Here is a 19,432-nt window from a genome sequence, read left to right as displayed (position 1 = left end):
GTTACACAGATGGTACAGAGGGGGGTTGGTGGGGAGGCATCTATTAGAATACTTCAGAGAATCTGCTATCATGTTGTGCTATCAACAGTAATGATAACTGATTACTGGAAATATATAAGAGAAAAAGCTGCTCTTCTACTTTAGTGGTACAGCATCATGACAAGACACGAGGATGGATAACACAATGATGCGGAAGGAGGCAGTAGACAGGTACAGAGAATGGAAGAGTTAGAGAGACATTGGGCAAAAACAGTCATGGTTAAAATACAGTGTGCGGCAGGAGTGACTACAGTAGCAAAGGTTATTAAGGCTTCTATGAAGGTTATGTTATGATCTAACCACAGCAAAGACACCCTGACCAGCATACTGAAGGAGAACAGCCTGTACCTTTCTCTTCTTGGGTGACATCTCCACCTCGTTGGTGTCCTTCTCAGTGTTGACGATGATGTTGGCATTGACGTTGTTATCGTTCAGCACTCGCTCCTTCGTCTCCACCTGTTGCTGAATACGTCAAATTCACAATGACCAACTGAATGCTGGGACTGACTGGCTTTGCTTAAACTGAATGGCGGGGCAGGTGCAGCTTTGACTTACTCTACCCACCAATTTATATCAACTGACTAGTGCAGGGTGTGTTTGCCAAAAAAAAAGATGTCTAACTAATGGGGAGGGGGCAAAGACACGTGCTCATTGAAGTATTCGATGCTACGGTACCAGTCTTTCTACTCTCCACTACTTAAGATACAGAATTACCAAAACAAGTTTACTGACACAAACATGAACCAGAGAAGTGGCATCCCAGCACTCCACATTGTAGTCTGTAAGCTCACCAAAGTTTAAAACGAGTCACACATAAGAGAGCGGGAAATTTGTACAGCAAAGAGAAATAAGCAGTGGGAATCTATGCTACTGTGTCCAGCTACCCCCCCAACCAGCCCCTCTCGGTCCTTCATCCCAACGCCTTCACTTACGACTCGAAGGATACCTCAAGACCTCTCCTCTTATTGGACTCGTTGACTTATGATCATCAACCAATACATATATATATAAATATATATATTCAGCTCTTTGTTTTGCTTTTGGCTGAAGTGTAGTAGTACAATACACAAGTTTATGTAAAAATAATTTTATGACTTGAAAAATGACAAGTAATTCTGTAATACTTTAACATGAATACAACATAGACACTTTAAATAAGAATGAGACGACAAGAGAGATTGGGGTAATGAGTCAAAGTGGCACATGAGAGACAGCACACCTGATTAATATTGGGTTGGGGCTGGTGGAGGACGGTGTCTCTTCGTCGACGTCTCCTGGGGTCATGTTCCCGATCGTGAGGAGCTTCGAGATTCTCTTGATTATCCACAGACCCCAACACATTATCGTCGAGCATGTTGTCTGTGACACCACCTCCCCCGTATGCTAACCGGCTGCGAGAGAGAGAGCGGATGATAGTCAAGTGACATTAAACACGCATTATAGTACTAACAAAATAGGATGCTTAGGATATTTAGCCTTACTTTTTTATTGTAAAGTAATATAAACAAAAAGCATCCTTAATAAAACATAAATTAATGCAACAGAAGGTAAATAATTATTCTTCATGGATAATCATACAGAAGTTAAATAATTATTCATCATGGATAATCATAAACTCTCAATAACTTTTAGGTTATCAGGGCAATAAATCAACAAAAAATGTTAACGAGATATTTGTTTAGTCTGCAATGGAGACATTGATCACCTGTCAGCATGCTGGGGCTTCGTGATAACGGCATTGGTGGTGGTTGTGGTTGTACCCAGGGAATTGTCGGTGGGAGTCTTCTCCCAGTCAAATGGATCCGAATCTTTCACTCCACGGCGCTTCATACAACGCTCAAACAAACCCGACAACATCTGAAACAAGTGCAGAGTCAGCATCTCTCGGCAACTCATTCAACAACAAAAACAAGCACTACAGAAAAATTATCAACAGCGTTGTGTTATTTCAGAGCAGCTGGACAGGTTCCAAAGTTGCTTTGCCATGTCAGGGTAAATATGATATTGTTAAACTACAATAAAGTTTTGTACATACTTACCTGGCAGATATATACTTAGCTATAGTCTCCGACGTTCCCGACAGAATTTCAAATCTCGCGGCACACGCGACAGGTAGGTCAGGTGGTCTACCTTACCCGCCGCTGGGTGGCGGATGTACGAACCACTCCCGTAAGCTTGTCAGATTTTTCTCTTCCACCTGTCTCCTGAGGGGAGGCTGGGTGGGCCATTAATCGTATATATCTGCCAGGTAAGTATGTACAAAACTTTATTGTAGTTTAACAATATCATTTTTGTACATGAACTTCCCTGACAGATATATACTTAGCTGATTGGCACCCTTGGTGGAGGGTAAGAGACAGCTCAATAATACAGGTAAGACGGGAAACAACTAATGTTGTAGGATATAAAAACCTTGGTTCTCACCTTTTCAGGATGAAGACTTCATAGATACTATCTCTGAGTCTGCATTGCCTGGAGAGCTACAGCTAGGACGTGACCTGATGCTGAAAGACTCTCGGATCTACCACTGGGATATGTGATCCCCTATTGTGGTAGAATCCAAGTCGGATGCTGTTAGAGGGACCTTGTCCGCTTACCTAACAGATCCTTACCACTACCTCTGCAAGGAGCCAAAACCCACCAGACCACCTAACCAAAATACAAAGGGTTAATATTACGACAAAAAGAGGTGCCTCCTGCAACCTCTTTCAGACAACCAAAAAACAACAATATAAAATATAGGGTAACATATAAAGAATTTACACAGGATAAGTTTCGCTCCCTGCCCCAGCACCGAATCCGCCGATACGAAAGGACCCAAGGCGAAGCATTTATCATATGTGATTTTTACATCACGTAGGTAGTGGTTTTGCGAAAAACCGATTGGTATCTCCAAAAGTCGCCTCCATCAAGTTCCGCACAGACATATTTTTTCTGAATGCAAGCGAAGTTGCGATGGCTCTCACCTCGTGAGCTTTCACTTTCAGTAGTTTAAAATGTTCTTCCTTACAAGCAACATGTGCCTCTGTAATAAGGCTTCTCAGAAAAAAGGAAAGAGCATTCTTCGACATGGGCCGAGTGGGGTCCTTTACAGAGCACCAAAGCACATCTTGATTCGCCATTAAGTTGTTCCTTCCTCCTTAAGGAAATACTTCATAATTCTCAAAGGGCAAAGGGAGGGTTCTTTAGGCTCTTCCCCTACTAGAAAAGATAAACTACAAACTTCAAAAGCTCCTGGGCCAAGGCCGTGATGGGTGGGTTCATTCCTTTGCAAGGAATTTGGAAGAAACGAACACACCATAGAATCCTCCTTAAACCCTACATTGCCCTCAATAGCTTGGAGCTCACTCACTCTCTTAGCTGTAGCAAGGGCCAAAAGGAAGATAGCCTTCTTCGTCAGATCCTTGAAAGAGGCTAAGCTAGAGGTTCGAATCTAGACGATCCAAGGAATTGTAGAACTACGTCTAGATTCCAGTTTTGGTACCCCATGAGGACGCTTAATGGTTTCAATGACTAATAGATCATGCAAGTCCTTATCATCGGATATCTTTAAGCCTCTATGCCGAAATACCACCGCCAACATACTGCGGTATCCCTTAATAGTTGACACAACCAGATGACCTTCTTCTTTGAGGGAAAAATAAGGAAATCGCCGCAAATTTGGGTCAACAGAGGTACTGGAAGAGGAAATGTTCTTCCTCTTGCACCAACGTCTGAAGACATCCCACTTTGACTGGTATACACGCAAGGTGGAAGGTCTCCTCGCTCTGCGATTGCTTAGCAGCTGTTGCTGAAAAGCCTTTCGCTCTGACCAAACTTTGGACAGTCTGAAGCCAGTCAGACTGAGAGCGAGGAGATTTTTGTGGTACCTGTCGAAGTGGGGTTGTCTGAGTAGATCGCTCCTTAGCGGGTAGCGATCTTGGAAGATCCACCAACCATTCCAGTACCTCTGTGAACCATTCTTGGGCCGGCCAAAAGGGAGCGATTAAGGCATTTCTCCCGTGAATCGGACTCTACGAACTTCTTGATGGTTAGCCCCAGGATCTTGAAGGGGGAAACGCGTAGACGTCGAGTCCGTTCCAGTCCAGAAGAAGAGCATCTATTGCTAATGCCTCTGGATCCGATATCGGAGAGCAGTAAGGATCCAGCCTCTTGTTCTTTGACGTGGCAAAGAGGTCTATGTGTGGCCTGCCCCATAACTTCCACAGGCTTTGGCATACATCCAGATGAAGGGTCCACTCTGTGGGAAGGACCTGATCTTTCCTGCTGAGGAGATCTGCTCTTACATTCCTTTCTCCCTGCACGAACCTGGTGAGAAGCTTGATTCCTCTTTCTTCTGCCCACAGAAGAAGGTCTCTTGCTGTCTCGTACAGGGAGAAGGAATGCGTCCCCCCCTGTTTCCTGATATATGCCAGAGCTGTAGTGTTGTCCGCGTTGACCTGCACTACCGATCTTCTGACTTTGGGCTCGAAAGCCTTCAGAGCCAACCACACAGCCATCAACTCCTTTCTGTTGATGTGCCAGGCTACCTGGTCCCCCACCCAGGTACCTGACACTTCGCTGGTTCCCAGAGTTGCACCCCACCCCGTGTCCGACGCGTCGGAGAAACAACACCAGGTTGGGGGTCTGTGATTGAAGAGACAGTCCCTTCGCAAAGAGGTTGGGATCTGTCCACCATAAGAGATGTTTCTTGATGTCCTGGGATAACGACAGGAGAACGTCAATCCTGAGAACGACGACTCCAATTCCGATGAAGAAAGAATTGGAGCGGTCTCAGGTGCAACCTTCCTAGGGAAAACGAATTGCTCCAGCGAGGAGAGCGTCCCCAGCAGACTCATCCACTCCCTCACTGTGCATACTTCTTTCCCTAAGAAGGGTTGTTACTCTCTCGAATCCTCGGGCTATCCTTTTCCTGCGAGGGAAAAGCCCGAAAACTCAGAGAGTTCATCTGTATCCCGAGATACACACACTCTTGCTCGGGAATTAGTGACGACTTCTTGAAATTGACGAGAAGTCCCAAAGCCTTCGTCAATTCTAAAGTTACTTGTAAGTCCTTCAAACAACGATCTTCTGAATTGGCCCTTATTAGCCAATCGTCGAGGTACATGGATATCCTCACCCCTTTCAAATGAAGCCATTGAGCCACATTCCTCAAAATCCCCGTGAACACTTGAGGGGCCGTCGAGAGGCCGAAACACAGAGCCCTGAACTGAAAAATTTTCCCCCCATCATGAATCTGAGAAACTTCCTCGAGGAAGGATGGATCGGTACGTGGAAGTAAGCGTCCTGTAAATCCAAGGAAACCATCCAGTCCCTGGACGAAGTGTTGCCAGCACTGATGAAGGCGTTTCCATCGTGAACTTCTTCTTTTCTACGAAGAAGTTCAGGGCGCTTACATCCAACACCGGTCTCCATCCCCCTGAGGACTTCGGAACTAGGAAAAGGCGGTTGTAGAAGCCCGATGAATGATGGTCTGTCACTAGTTCGATAGCCCCCCTTCTCCAGCATCTGATCTACTGCTAGATGGAGAGCTTGATTCATGATGGGGTCTCTGTACCTGGCCGTCAGTTCCCTTGGGATGGTCGTCAAGGGAGGTCTTTCGACGAAAGGGATGAGGTAACCTCTCCTCAAAATAGAAAGGGTCCAAGGATCCGCCCCTTTTTGGGCCCAGACTCCTGCAAACTCTAAGAGTCTGGCGCCCACCGTTGTTTGAAGGACTTGCAAGTTATTTGGGGGCTTTAACAGACTTGGCGAAAGTCTTACCCCTTCTTGAAGGTCTACGACCTCTAAACGTAGAGGTTCTTGATGAAGACGCCCCTCGAAAGGGTTCTCGAACACTTGCTTTTTCCTTCTTAGCCTTGGTAGGGAAGGAAGGGCGAGGTTTTCTTGCCGACTGTGCCAAAAGGTCCTGGTGGCTTTGGCCGACAGTGATCTTGAAATGTCCTGCACTCGATGTTTAGGGAACAACTGAGCAGACAGAGGAGCAAACAGCAAAGAAGACCTCTGGGCATGGGAGACAGACTTCGTTAAGAAGGAACAATAAACCGACCTCTTCTTCACGATCCCGGCCCCATACAGGGAGGCGATTTCACTCGCTCCGTCTCTTACCGACTTGTCCATACAAGACAAAACACACATAAGATCTTCTGGCGAAATGACTCTGGCACTTCAATTTTCTTGGCTAGGACTCCCAACGACCAATCAAGGAAGTTAAATACTTCTAGCACTCTAAACATGCCTTTGAGCATGTGATCCAATTCATTCATTGCCCAAGTCGTCTTAGCAGAGTTAAGGGCAGTTCTCCTTGTCGAATCTACCAGCGCCGAAAAATCCGAATCAGCCGAAGACGGTAGACCCAATCCTAAGGACTCTCCTGTTTCATACCAGAAACCAGCCGCGTCCTGATAACTTCGAAGGAGGAAAAGCGAACATCGTTTTCCCCGCTTCTCTTTGGAAGCCATCCAGGAACCAAAAACTCCTCAGTGCCTTCTTCATAGAAAGAGTTGGCTTCATCCTCACACAAGAAGAACTCTTCGCTGTCTTTGCCGTTGAAAAAAGTGAGTGAGGAGAAGGAGGAGCCGTAGGAGAAAGGGAATCCCCAAAAACTTGCAAAAGTAGCTCTGTAAGCTTCTTGTAAGAAGACACAGCAGCAGAAGTGTTCGGTTCCTCATCCGAACCTTCTAGGACGTCTTGTCGAGGCGAGCGCGGAAGATCCTTAGGTGACGAAGGGATCCTAGTAGGAGTTGAGCGAGAGGTTGGAGAACGCCCTCTCTTAGAAGAGTTCACATCCACTGGAGAATGAAGAGAAGATCTGGGATGCCTACGATGAGACTCCCTCTTCGAGGTAGACGGAATCTCAGCCGAAAGGAGAGGGTACGGGGGGGGGGGGGGGGGCTCTACTCCGAGAATCCTCGGAAATATCCACAGGGCGCTTATGAGGAGGCGAGCGCCTACTATACTCTTTGCGCCTATCCCGAGGCGAGCGCTGCCAGGAGAAGAGCGCCTATCGAGAGCAGAGCGCTTGCGCGGCTCTCCATACTTGTCCAGTTGCGTACGATCAACGGGAAGTTCGACTGGAAGGCGAAATGCGCCTACTAGGAGAAGGCTGCTTGCGAGACTCTTGACGTCTAACAAGAGGGTAACATTCAGGAGAAGGGCGCTTCAAAGCTAACGAGCGCCTACTTGGAGAAGGGCGCTTCCGAGATTCCTGTTGTCTACCAAGAGACAAACGGTCAGGAGAAGTGCGCCTAGAAGCGGGAGAGCGCCTACACGGAGAAGGGCGCTTGAAAGACTCTTGTGTCTGCCCCGAGGAGAATAATCAGAGTATGACGCCTTAAAAGAGACGAGCGCCTACTAGGAGATCGATGTGCAGTAGGCTCTTGGCGCCTACTTGCTGCGGGAGCGGCTAACAGCAGGCCGTCTATCATGCACACGACTTTCCTACCAGACTCTTGATGCCTGTCAGGAGAGAAGTCACGATCCGACACTCAAGGAGAGTGACATCTGGACGAAGAACGCCTACTTGCATAAGGACGCCTTCTAGAATCTTGAGGCTGCTGAGGAGAAGTCTCACGCGAGGGAGTTGAAGAAATAGCGTGATGAGCAGGTGCAGTGCGCTTACCGGAAGCGGAAATCCAATCTGGAGAAAAAAACTTCTTTCTCCATAAGAGCGTCCTACCGATGTTTGGCGCCTTGAAGTCGAAAGAGAGCCAGGCGAGCGAGGGCGCTCACGCGAGCCCCTACCTTCATACGAAACCTCCCCATATGAAGGAGAACGCCTAAAACGAGGAGAACGATCCTCTGAAGAGCGGCGCCTAGATCTCTTGATCGGAAGAGAAATGTCCTTCTTCCTACGTGATCTAACTGCTAGAGAGTCTGCTAGCGCCGTGATCTGAGCTTGAAGTCCCGCGAGTACTCTCGTAGGCGAATCTTGTTGTTCTTCCTCGGAAGCAGGCGCCGAGCGCGAGAAGAAGAACGCTCACAGGATTTCTTGGGTTTCTTCGCCTCCACCGACGATTCTTCCGGGAAAACCTCCGGACTAGAAGCCAAAGGACTGCAGGGAGCCTTCCAAGCCCTCTTCAACGGGCGCGACGCATCCGGGGAGTTCCAACCTCTCTTCGGAGAGGGAGACGACGAAGAGGAGAAGCATTGGCGTAGTAGCTCCTTCTTGTAGCGATCCGAGGCAGCCTGGGAGCGTACTTCAGGATCTGCCGAGGGGACGCCTGACCGGTGGGGGTTCTCCCTAGCCCTCTTGCGGCTTTCGACTTTCCTACTCCACTGGAACTGGGAGTCTGGAAGAGGCCTAGAGGCACTAAGGAGCCGGTCAGACGCACCCTCCACAACACTGGGGACACTGCACTGATCACTAACACTCTCCTTACCTTCCAACTGACGAATCTTCTAATCCATAGAACGAATCGTGGCTCTCAGAGCTGCCGCCTCCAAAGGCGAATCTTCGGCTTCGGTGCGGGGAGCAGGGGCTGCAACTTGGGAAGAAGGTTCTAATTCTACGTTAGCATTAGGATCCACATCCAACTCACTCATTCTAGATCTACTAGAACTTCTAGAGGAAGCCTTACGCACTCTATCACGTTCCAACTTCCTAACATAAGAAGAGAGAGCCTTATATTCTTCTTCATTCAATCCCTTACATTCACTACAAGGGTTAGCAAAAGAACATTCATTCCCCCTGCATTTCATGCAAACCGTGTGGGGGTCTACCGAAGCTTTCGGCAACCTCACCTTACATCCTTCATTCACGCAAACCCTAAACAAAACCGAAGTTTTAACTACCGAATCTAGGTCAGACATCGTTAAAGAAAATCAAACTCAAAATCAAACCGGTCCACAATCAGCGTATGCCAAGCCAAACAAAGCGAATACGTCATCAAAAGAAGTCCAAATTAACTCCAGGCAAGCGAGAATCGAAAAACTATCGAGAGGAACTGACAACAGTTGTTATCGTTCCCGCGACAGAGAAAAATCTGACAAGCTTACGGGAGTGGTTCGTACATCCGCCACCCAGCGGCGGGTAAGGTAGACCACCTGACCTACCTGTCGCGTGTGCCGCGAGATTTGAAATTCTGTCGGGAACGTCGGAGACTATAGCTAAGTATATATCTGTCAGGGAAGTTCATGTACAAAAATAATTTTTTTGGAAGGTGAGTATACTGAATACGTATATATTTTGAAAAATGTCAAATATATCTTGATTCTCCTAGATGAGAAATCTTTGAAACACAAGAAACAGAAGCAACATCTGTGCAAACCATAGCTTTCTCACTCATGCACATACTGGTAATGAATAAACCAGACATGACAAAAGAATGTAAAAAAGCTTCTGATCAATGCAAAACCCATAATGGTTTTACAAAAATAGTAGTTTTACAATCATAAAAAAAGGTTTGTGCTAATGGAAGCATAATTAAAACAGAAAATAATCACTGGATACAATTCAAAGTATACCCTCATATCAATAAGGCTGTTAAAAAGAAGCTACATCATACTGGGTTTATAACAATAAAGATCCTAATCATTAAATCCTGATGTATATTATTATAATTGCATCAATAAGTATATCAATGGATATAATTATAATATATGTATATTCTTATGTAGAACAAGCCTCTCACAGGCAAGGCTGGCATTACGGTACGGTACGGTACAGAGTGCAGTAATGTACTGTTGATATTTAGCCTGTGTGCATGGCACAGAATTACGGTACGATAATTTTACCAAAGTACGGTACGGTAGAGTTCAGGTACAGAAAAAATGGGCAAATTCAGTATGGTAGGCTTGGATGTATCACTTAGCAATTACTGCTAATGCATATTTTGCTGCTTCAGTAACTTCACTAGTAGATTATTAAAGTGAGTGTAAAATGCACATTCTCGGGGTTGAGATACATTCTGGATGAACTAAGACTAGGCATGAAAGATGATATAATAGATGCCATTATATTTCTAAGATGTAATACATAATCAGTTTGAACTCACATTTGAAAGAAGAAAGTCGCTAGTGGAAGGCATTTTCCTAGTACATACTGCCTTTATGAATGTTAAGAAAAAAAAATTTTTTTTTAGTTATTAATTACATGGTAACATTAGGCAATGCTTTTAAGTTCCATTGATGGTTAGACTATCCTATACTTTGTTTTTCTTGATAAGATCCTTCAAAGAGGAGGTCATGGTTTGAAAAATATTATTATTAATGCAAATCATAATACGGGGAAATATTTTCAATAAGTTTTCATACATTGTATTAAATGTACCAAATAAATAGTTTCTTGGCAAAATATGTTTTATGAATCCAGAAGTGAATATTCTTGGTCTATGTTGAAAACAAGAGAACAATTTAATAATAAATAGTAATATAGCAAATTTTTGCATTTATTGATTTTCTTAGCAACAGCAGTAGTAGTAGTAGTAGTGGTAATGGTAGTAGTAGTTGTTGTTCTATTGTGATTAGACATTACTTGTAGTGGATATTATGTACTATTTTTATCTTGAGGTCTAAAAAAAAAGGAAATTATTTCTTTCTTTAGTGACTATTGACTTGAGTTAGGAGGAATCATACCGTTAATACTATCATCATCATCATCATCATCATCAATGCAACAACTGAATATATCATAGACATTTACATACGTATAGTCCCTATGCCAATTTACACCTGTTAACATTGAAATTTTAATAAAGAAGAAATTTCACTGTTGTAGATTGAGTTAGCTTATAGTACGATAAAGGTACGGAATTACGGTGCGGAAAAATTATTGAGGGTACGGTACAAAATTACGGTACGGTCTTTTAGCCAGGTACAAGGTACAGAAAAACATTCCGTACCGTACCGTACTACCAGCCTTGCTCACAGGGCACTGGCTTGAAATTCAAGCTTCCAAAGAAAATGGTTTTCAATAAAGAGCAACAAGAAATACAAGTACAGAAAGAAGAGTTCACGTATTAATAAAGAAAAAAAAGATACAAATTAACTCAATAGAAGAAAATGTAAGTATGTAAATTACAAAATACAAGGAAAATTTCTTTAATGTAATAATGCATTAAGTCTTGTCTTGAACTTGTGAGGCTCCAGTTGCACAATATCCTCAAGAAGAATGCCCCACAGTCCCACAATATGTAGAACAAATGCGGAAGAATAACAAAAATGAAATAACAATAACATCGGTATTAACCCCGTATGTGGTATCAACCTTTGTCAAAGTCGAAGGTAAATTCACGCTGTGATACCATGTTTAGTACTATCCCTTGGGGATCAAAGTATTATATACATACACCCATTTCTATTTTGTGTGGTCGACAAATTATACTCATAAACAATATCTTTAGTCCCATGAGCTGGTACCTAAACACAGCGTCCCATTGAGCTTCCACCATGTTTAGTACTAGCACCTCAGAGGTGGATACATACCAGGTTAACACCAATAGCATCTATCAGAACACTTACAGCATAATCAGGTTTGTCGTGATAATCTAGGATTTGTATATGTTCTAGGAACTGCTTGAAATCGGAGGGTAAGTGTTTTATAAGCAACCGATGGTCGTACTTCTCCTTCATGAGTCCAACCTGCCAAAAGGGAAGGCAATTAGGTGATGAGCAACTCCTACAATTATTAGAATAATCAAACAGTCAACAATCTATCTTTTTAAGCATTGTGTATGAAGAGAATTGAAGTCACAATTACAAATAAAATAAGATAAGTGGCATGATGGTAAGACTAAGTAAACCTTGACTGATATAAATGTGGATACATACTATGTATAAACAATCAACAATTATAATTTATAAATTATAAATTACACCAAAATCTCTGTAACTATACATTAACAAACTGCAAAAGTTGGGATAATATGTTGTCCGAGTAGTATATGACAAATATATTAAATTGCTTATAATTGTCATTTACCATGCCGGTGCTAAACTAATCAAAGCATACATTAAGAAAGTATCTCACTAACTAGAATGAACGGGTAAATATTCACACCATGTCACCTGAACTCACTTGAATATTCAGCTACATATTCCTTGCCCCAAATCAAGTAAAGATTGTGTATTTGTGGGCACAAAATAAACATTTCAAACCTTTTTAAATTTCAGGGAGGGACCTCACCTGCTCCTTATCCTTAATCTTCCTCCAAGGGAGCTGGCCGTTCACGAATTCCACCGTCATATAAAATAAGGACCACAGGTCGTCGTGCCGACCCATCTCCTTATTCTTGTGTGCATTGATCGAGGCATATCGTACAGTACCTGGGGGCGGAATGCTTTGGTCTTAATGTGATTATTTTTTGTATATACTACACAGATAGAATCTACTGGTCATATTAAACAGACTTGTAAACTTATAATAGCTACAATGCCTTTAACTGAACACCTAAAAGATGGAATAAAAAATAAAAAATAAAAAAAATTTGTCCCTCTCTTAATGGGTTTATTGTAAGTTTGGTAAACTTTTACATTAAACCATAATTGTATAATAGAGTTCAAAATATGATTTTCCAAATTTTAGAGTCTTGAACATTTCTGATGTTCACTTCCATAAAAAAATTAGTAGTTCAAAGATGTGGAATCCTTGTATTCTACAATTATGGGGGACTACAGTTTAAAACTATTATTTTTTGGTAGGAAAATATACAAACGAATGAAATACGTACTACAATTATGTATGTCTACTATCCCCCATAGCAGCCTACTTCTGCAAGTTCTGATTCTGGTTAAGGTAAGGCTTACTTTCAGTTTTAAATGAGAGTGGTTAATTAACATTGCCATAGGTTACGTGAAGAAGGGATTTGCCCCCTAGTCAGGCATCACATTTATCTTAATTTAAAATCACCACGGCTTAGTTAAGGGGGGGGGGGTAAAGGGAGGGGCAAGACCCACACCATTCTCAAGCTGGGACTCAGTACCCCAGGTTGGATCAGGTCAGGGTAGGCTGCAATCCTAATTTTAAATGTTTTCAGTTGACAATGGTCTAAGTTACGTCGGAGTGGGAGGGAGGGGGGGGGTCTTACATTGGGGTCCAGGGAGGGGAGAAAACCCTTCCCCCTTTGCCAACCCCAAGCCAGTATCCTAATGACCAGGCACCCTAGGGTACATTAGGTCAAGTAAGCTACATCCCCCAAAAATCCCAGGTTTCCCACTACTGAGGTCCCACCCTCGAAAGGATTGTAGTATCATGGAGGGGAGGGTGTTCCATTGTCTATAAATTTACGACTATGTAGTACATTGTGTATTAAGGATTGACAAATTTATTTGTGTAGCGAAGCCTAAAAATTGTATTAAGAATTAATAACTCTACTCTATGGGTGAAATAATAATACTAATGGCAAATGGCATTTCTACTACTAATAATAAATATTATCAATTTAGTAATAATAATTATAGGTAGTAATAAATACGATTTATACAAAAACATCAAATCTTTAGTATTACGGAGAAAAATTCTACTCTACAGAAAGAGGAAACTTCCCAATTCCTATGGTGATAATCAAGGTTATAATAACAATCAAAGTTGGTTATAACAATAATAATAATAACAAGACCAATACCCACCTCTGAAACCGGCAGCTGCCCTAGGCGTTCTGACCTCACCATTGGCATTGGTATACTGACGAGCCAGGCCAAAGTCCAGCATGTAGACCTTCCTGCAGTTGTGTGGCATACGGCCCATGCTGAAATTGGACTGCAAAAGGGAACGTCCGCCGTTAGCAAAGAGGTTTTTATTATTATTATTATTTTTTTTTTGGTTATAAAAAGAGTGAAATAAGTCCTTGTTACTGATACATATGAGGCTCACATTATTTTTTAAAAGGTGGAAGTCAAGACGTTTAAGTTTCACGGGTAATACTTCTTGGAGAACTGACACTTGTGGGTTTGTTTGCAATGAATATACGTTATTTTATCTATTTTTATTTTAGTTAGAAAATAGATAAATTAGTCTTAGATATGGAAATAAATGACTTTGAACATATTTTTAAAAGGTTGAATTAAGACTGTTTTGGGTTAGGGAAAAGGATAAATTGGTCTTTGATATGAATATAATTACAATTTTGAAAGGTAGAAGGTCATTTGTTTACGTTGTACAAGCAATGCTGCTCGAAGAAACTGTGGTTTTCCTAGGTAATGTTTCTTAAAGAAATTATGTTGTGGTTTTGTTTGCAATAAAACATATTTACATTTAACGTAATACTGTTTTGGCTTAGAAAACAGACACATGAGTATTGGATTTTTGTTTTTTGGCAAGGCTATAAATGTCTCTCAAAGGATGGAAATCATTGGTTTAAATTGTACAATAATTGTTTCTGAAAGGACTTGTGATGTTATGGTAGTGTTTGCAATGAAAGTATTTATTTTTACCTGTTTTAAATAATTTTTTGGTCAACAAACGGATAAGCTAGTTTTTTTTATATGAAAGGTAATTTGTACTTTTTTTTTTGACAAGATGATGTTTCTTGCATAACTTAACAAAATTGTTTGCAATAAATGTTATTTTTTTCGTTTTTATTTGTATTAAATTAGAAGTATAAGGTAAAATATAAATTTTTTATAGTGTACAAGTAATGAAAAAGACGAAAAATAAATGTGTTAACGATATAGACAATGTTTCTTTCTCGAAGAACTTGTAATGTTATGGCAAAGAGAGAGAGAGAGAGAGAGAGAGAGATGAGGAGAGATAGAGAGAGAGAGAGAGAGAGAGAGACCCACGCCACACTCAACGACTTGTTGGGTCGTTTCAACCACACGACAACTTTCTCAAATACTTTTTTTTTATCTCTCTTTCTCTTTCCTCAAACAGCGACACTTTTCAGCACTCGAAAAATTTTTAACGAGTTGGAAAGTTTTGAATTAGCCATCATCCGCTCGGCCCACCCCGTCTCTCTCTCTCTCTCCTCTCTCTCCTCTCACTGTTACTGATACATATGACTCTCAAATTATTTGATACAAGGTGGAAGTCTTGGAGAACTGACACTTGTGGGTTTGTTTGCAATGAAAATACGTTTTTTTTTTTATCTATTTTTATTTTAGTTAGAAAATAGATAAATTAGTCTTAGATACGGAAATAAATGACTTTGAATATACTTTTAAAAGGTTGAATAAGACTGTTTTGGGTTAGGGAAAAGGATAAATTGGTCTTTGATATGAATATAATTACAATTTTGAAGGTAGAAGGTCATTTGTTTACATTGTATAAGCATGCTGCTCGAAGAAACTGTGGTGTTCCTAGGTAATGTTTCTTAAAGAAATTATGTTGTGGTTTTGTTTGCAATAAAACGTATTTACATTTAACGTAATACTGGGTTTTTTTGGGTTAGAAAACAGACACAAGAGTAATCGGATTATTGTTTTTTTGGCAAGGCTATAAATGTCTCTCAAAGGATGGAAATCATTGGTTTAAAATTTTGTACAATAATTGTTTCTGAAAGGACTTGTGATGTTATAGTAGTGTTTGCAATGAAAAGAATTTATTTTTACCCGTTTTAAAAGTAAATGTGTTAACGATATAGACAATGTTTCTCGAAGAACTTGTAATGTTATGGTAAAGAGAGAGAGAGAGAGAGAGAGAGAGAGAGAGAGAGAGAGAGAGAGAGAGAGACCCACGCCACACTCAACGACTTGTTGGGTCGTTTCAACCACACGACAACTTTCTCAAATACTTTTTTTTTATCTCTCTTTCTCTTTCCTCAAACAGCGACACTTTTCAGCACTCGAAAAATTTTTAACGAGTTGGAAAGTTTTGAATTAGCCATCATCCGCTCGGCCCACGTCTCTCTCTCTCTCTCTCTCTCTCTCTCTCTCTCTCTCTCTCTCTCTCACACAAACACACGTTAATCTCTGAAGAGCAGGTTGTGTTATGGTTCTAAGTTTGTGGCTGCTGATTATGACGGGAAACACACACACACACACACACACACACACACACACACACACACATATATATATATATATATATATATATATATATATATATGCTCTGACAATTATATTAAGACTTCCTGATAATCTGATGTTTGTTATCATTATATAAAAGAAAGCGTGCTACTTAGGTCTACGGACTAAAAGGACCTGTAAAGTGTGTGTGTGTGTGACTTTTGATATATATAGAGAATTTGAATACTTTTATATTAATATAGTGACTTAATTGGTTTAAAATGTTAATATTTGTTCTATTTTCATTATTATTAACTAACAGGCAGTAGAAATCAACGCCTAATTTTATACAGTAATTTTAGCCGCAGCCCATGACGGAATTCCAAAATTAAATTTAAAAAAAGATAAAAATAGCATGAAATAAACATTCAAGCCACCAAATTACACCTGACCTGAGGTCATGTCGACAACCTACACGACCTTGGGTAATTCAAATAAAGGGGTATGAATGACCTTGCATATTTCGAAACAGCTAAAGTATCTGTGACCTGGTTTGACCTCGGATTCCTAAGTGAGAAGCACCAGTGACCTAGTTTGACCTGGGTCATTCAGTGAGCGGGGTATCTGTGACCTAGTTTAACCCTGGTGTGTCTTCAATGTGAAATACCAATCGAGTGACTCAGTGTGACCTTTGGTCATTCACTGAGGGGGTTAACTGTGACCTGCCTTGACCCTGGTCAGTGAGAAGCACCCATGACCTAGCTTGACCCCACGATGCAGGTTTATAAATTCCCGAAGAGCCTCCTTCACAGCCAGACAATATTGATTGTCCTCTTTGCTACGGGGGAGGGGGAGGGGGAGTGATGAGAAGGATGGTGGAGTGAGGATTAATGTCGAACTTGACATAGACCGGGTGTTGCCATCTTTGACTCTCCTTATTTTACATTTCTTGGCATTCCTCGAGTTTTAGCCGTCTTTAGTCTTCTTCTTCTTCTTCCCAACGAAAACTGACCGGATATTCTTTCAAATTAGTCTAATGTTATTTTCCTCCACTTTTTAAAAATTCCTTTAGGCCTATCTCTTTCTTATCGTACTCGGGATCGCTTATGGAACAAGAGCCCGTGCTTAAGTAAGATAGGCTTAGTGCTTGTCTAAAAAAAATTAAGGCCTATCTTTTTTTCCCTGTTACTGGCTGCTTGAGGAACATGAGCCCGTGCTTACAATAATGACAGCCGAATGAATCGGAATCAATGCGCTCTCTCTCTCTCTCTCTCTCTCTCTCTCTCTCTCTCTCTCTCTCTCAAAAACTCTTATTCATATCCGTCTACCTTTATATTTCGTAATCCATTTTTATATACATAATACACACACACATATAATATATATATATATATATATATATATATATATATATATACTATGAGTAGAGTCTAGATGAGAGAGAGAGAGAGAGAGAGAGAGAGAGAGAGAGAGAGAGAGACGAACGAAGTCTGAACTCGTCAGGTAAACTGTCGAAGTTCCGACAGTTTCGACCGTCTTCCTAGACACGGTGGGTGGAGCACCGACTTCGATTTCCTCCTCCCAGACAGACTCTCTCTCTCTCTCTCTAACTCTCTCTCTCTCTCCTTGCATGCTGCATGCACCGCCTTGCAAAGGCAAAGGGGGTTTTCCATAAGCGCAATGCAGGCAGGCAGGCAGGCGGTGACGTCTATAGCCTAGCGGCTGCTCTTTTCTCTCTCTCTCTCTCTCTCTCTCTCTCTCTCTCTCTCTCTATGATTATCCGTAATGTTAAGGGACATTATGTATAGAACATAGGCCTCTCAGGCCATCGGTTAGGGCCTATAGGCCTAGGACGAAGATAGCCGGATGGAAAGTAGGTTACGAGAGAGAGAGAGAGAGAGAGAGAGAGAGAGAGAGAGAGAGAGAGAGGCCATCGGTCAATCGGACGAGGACTAGTCACATTCTACCACGCCATTAAGTTCTCTCTCTCTCTCCGCCAATGTAATAGCGATTAAGCCAACAAGTTTATCAATTTCGGGAAGAAACCATGAAAAAGAAGCTATATTTTCCCGACTTTTTTCCCGCAAGTCCGATTCTTGGGGATGAATCCGTGCCTGGGGAAAGTCGTCTTTATTTACACGACAAATACGACTACTTAAACGAAAAAAAAGACCACAGGCTACAAATAATACCATTTAATTGCTGCCTACCTGACCTAGCAACCGAAGCCAAGTTGAGGAAGATATCTTGAACGACTTTGGCTTCGACTTCCACAATTCGAACAAACAAGTCTCTCTCTCTCTCTCTCTCTCTCTCTCTCTCTCTCTCTCTCTCTCTCTCTCTCTCTGTGGTAATCCATTTAATTGGGTGCTAATTTATGCGTGTGACTGCGAACCGTAGGTGTTGGGATTCCTGCAGCAAAGACGTTGAGCTTACCTGGATCTCTCTCTCTCTCTCTCTCTCTCTCTCTCTCTCTCTCTCTCTCTCATTTCTTTGTCTCTCTTGGTGGCCAAACTGCTTGTCTAAATGAAGGAGCTGTCTATAGGCCTAAGTCTAGTACCATTTCTCTCTCTCTCTCTCTCTCTCTCTCTCTCTCTCTCTCTCTCTCTCTCTCTGTATGGCTACACTTCTTATCTAAATGAAAAGGCTGTCTATGAGTCTGTGGGCCTATGTCCAATAGCACTCCTTGCTCTCTCTCTCTCTCTCTCTCTCTCTCTCTCTCTCTCTCTTCCCGGTGTTCGATGTCACTGAATTTCCCCCCATTTTCTTTAACTGATCACTTTGATGTCTTGAACAATTCCACGTTTTCTTTAAGTGGTTACTTCGACTCTGGTCAAAATACTCGATTATTTTGCCTTAAATTTACAGAAGGTTTTACTTATAGAGTGATAATTACTTAGGATCCCATTCAATAAGTGAATGCCACGCCCACTTATACTACTTTTGAATGATAATAAGAAATTACGACTCTAATACTACCTACTATATGAGACTAATTTTTGATCTCACGTGGATGAACACGTTTTAGAAGAAGAAACAGAAACTGGAGGAGGAGGAGGAGGAGGAGGAGGAGGAGGAGGAGGAGGAGGAGGAGGAGGAGGAGGAGGAGGAGGAGGAGGAAGAGGAGGAGGATAGTTGGGAAGGGGGTGAGGGGGAAGGGGGTGTGCAGAACTAGACCAATGAGACTAGTGTATCAAGTTTCCTGAAGAATGAGGATTATACTTCTTAGCCCCTGCTATTATTATTATTATTGCTATTATTATTATTATTTTTATTATTATTTGCTATTTTAGTAGTAATAGCACTACTATAGAACTGGTTGTAGTCGTAACAGCAGCCAAAATAACCACAGATGGTATACTAAACATGTTCCAAGCATTTGAGACGTTGCAAACTAATTACCCAACCAATGCAATGCGTCGTGTTGTATTATTTTGGAAACGCTTCTATAGACGTACCGAAAGTCCTCATTTAAACGTTTCTGGACGAAATATATGGATAATATTGAATG

At 41.8% G+C, this 19,432-nt stretch overlaps 1 protein-coding gene across 5 annotated transcripts in view; it reads right to left on the bottom strand.

The window, feature by feature from the left end:
- Positions 1-19,432, bottom strand: part of LOC135209077 (tau-tubulin kinase homolog Asator-like) — a gene marked incomplete at its 5' end in the record, with an annotated part of 93,617 nt that overhangs the window by 28,684 nt on the left and 45,501 nt on the right. For 3 of the 5 annotated variants that reach the window (XM_064241661.1, XM_064241665.1, XM_064241663.1), the window contains 6 exon segments: positions 388-501; positions 1,259-1,430; positions 1,745-1,896; positions 11,500-11,619; positions 12,164-12,303; positions 13,606-13,735. In XM_064241661.1, coding sequence (XP_064097731.1) covers positions 388-501; positions 1,259-1,430; positions 1,745-1,896; positions 11,500-11,619; positions 12,164-12,303; positions 13,606-13,735 — 828 coding nt within the window. 5 annotated transcript variants of the gene reach the window in all.

The sequence above is a fragment of the Macrobrachium nipponense genome, chromosome 37 (genome assembly GCF_015104395.2).
Source record: "Macrobrachium nipponense isolate FS-2020 chromosome 37, ASM1510439v2, whole genome shotgun sequence".
NCBI classification, from domain to species: Eukaryota; Metazoa; Arthropoda; class Malacostraca; order Decapoda; family Palaemonidae; genus Macrobrachium; species Macrobrachium nipponense.
The sequence above is the reverse complement of the archived record's forward strand: the minus strand, read 5'-3'. Positions and strand labels throughout refer to the sequence as shown.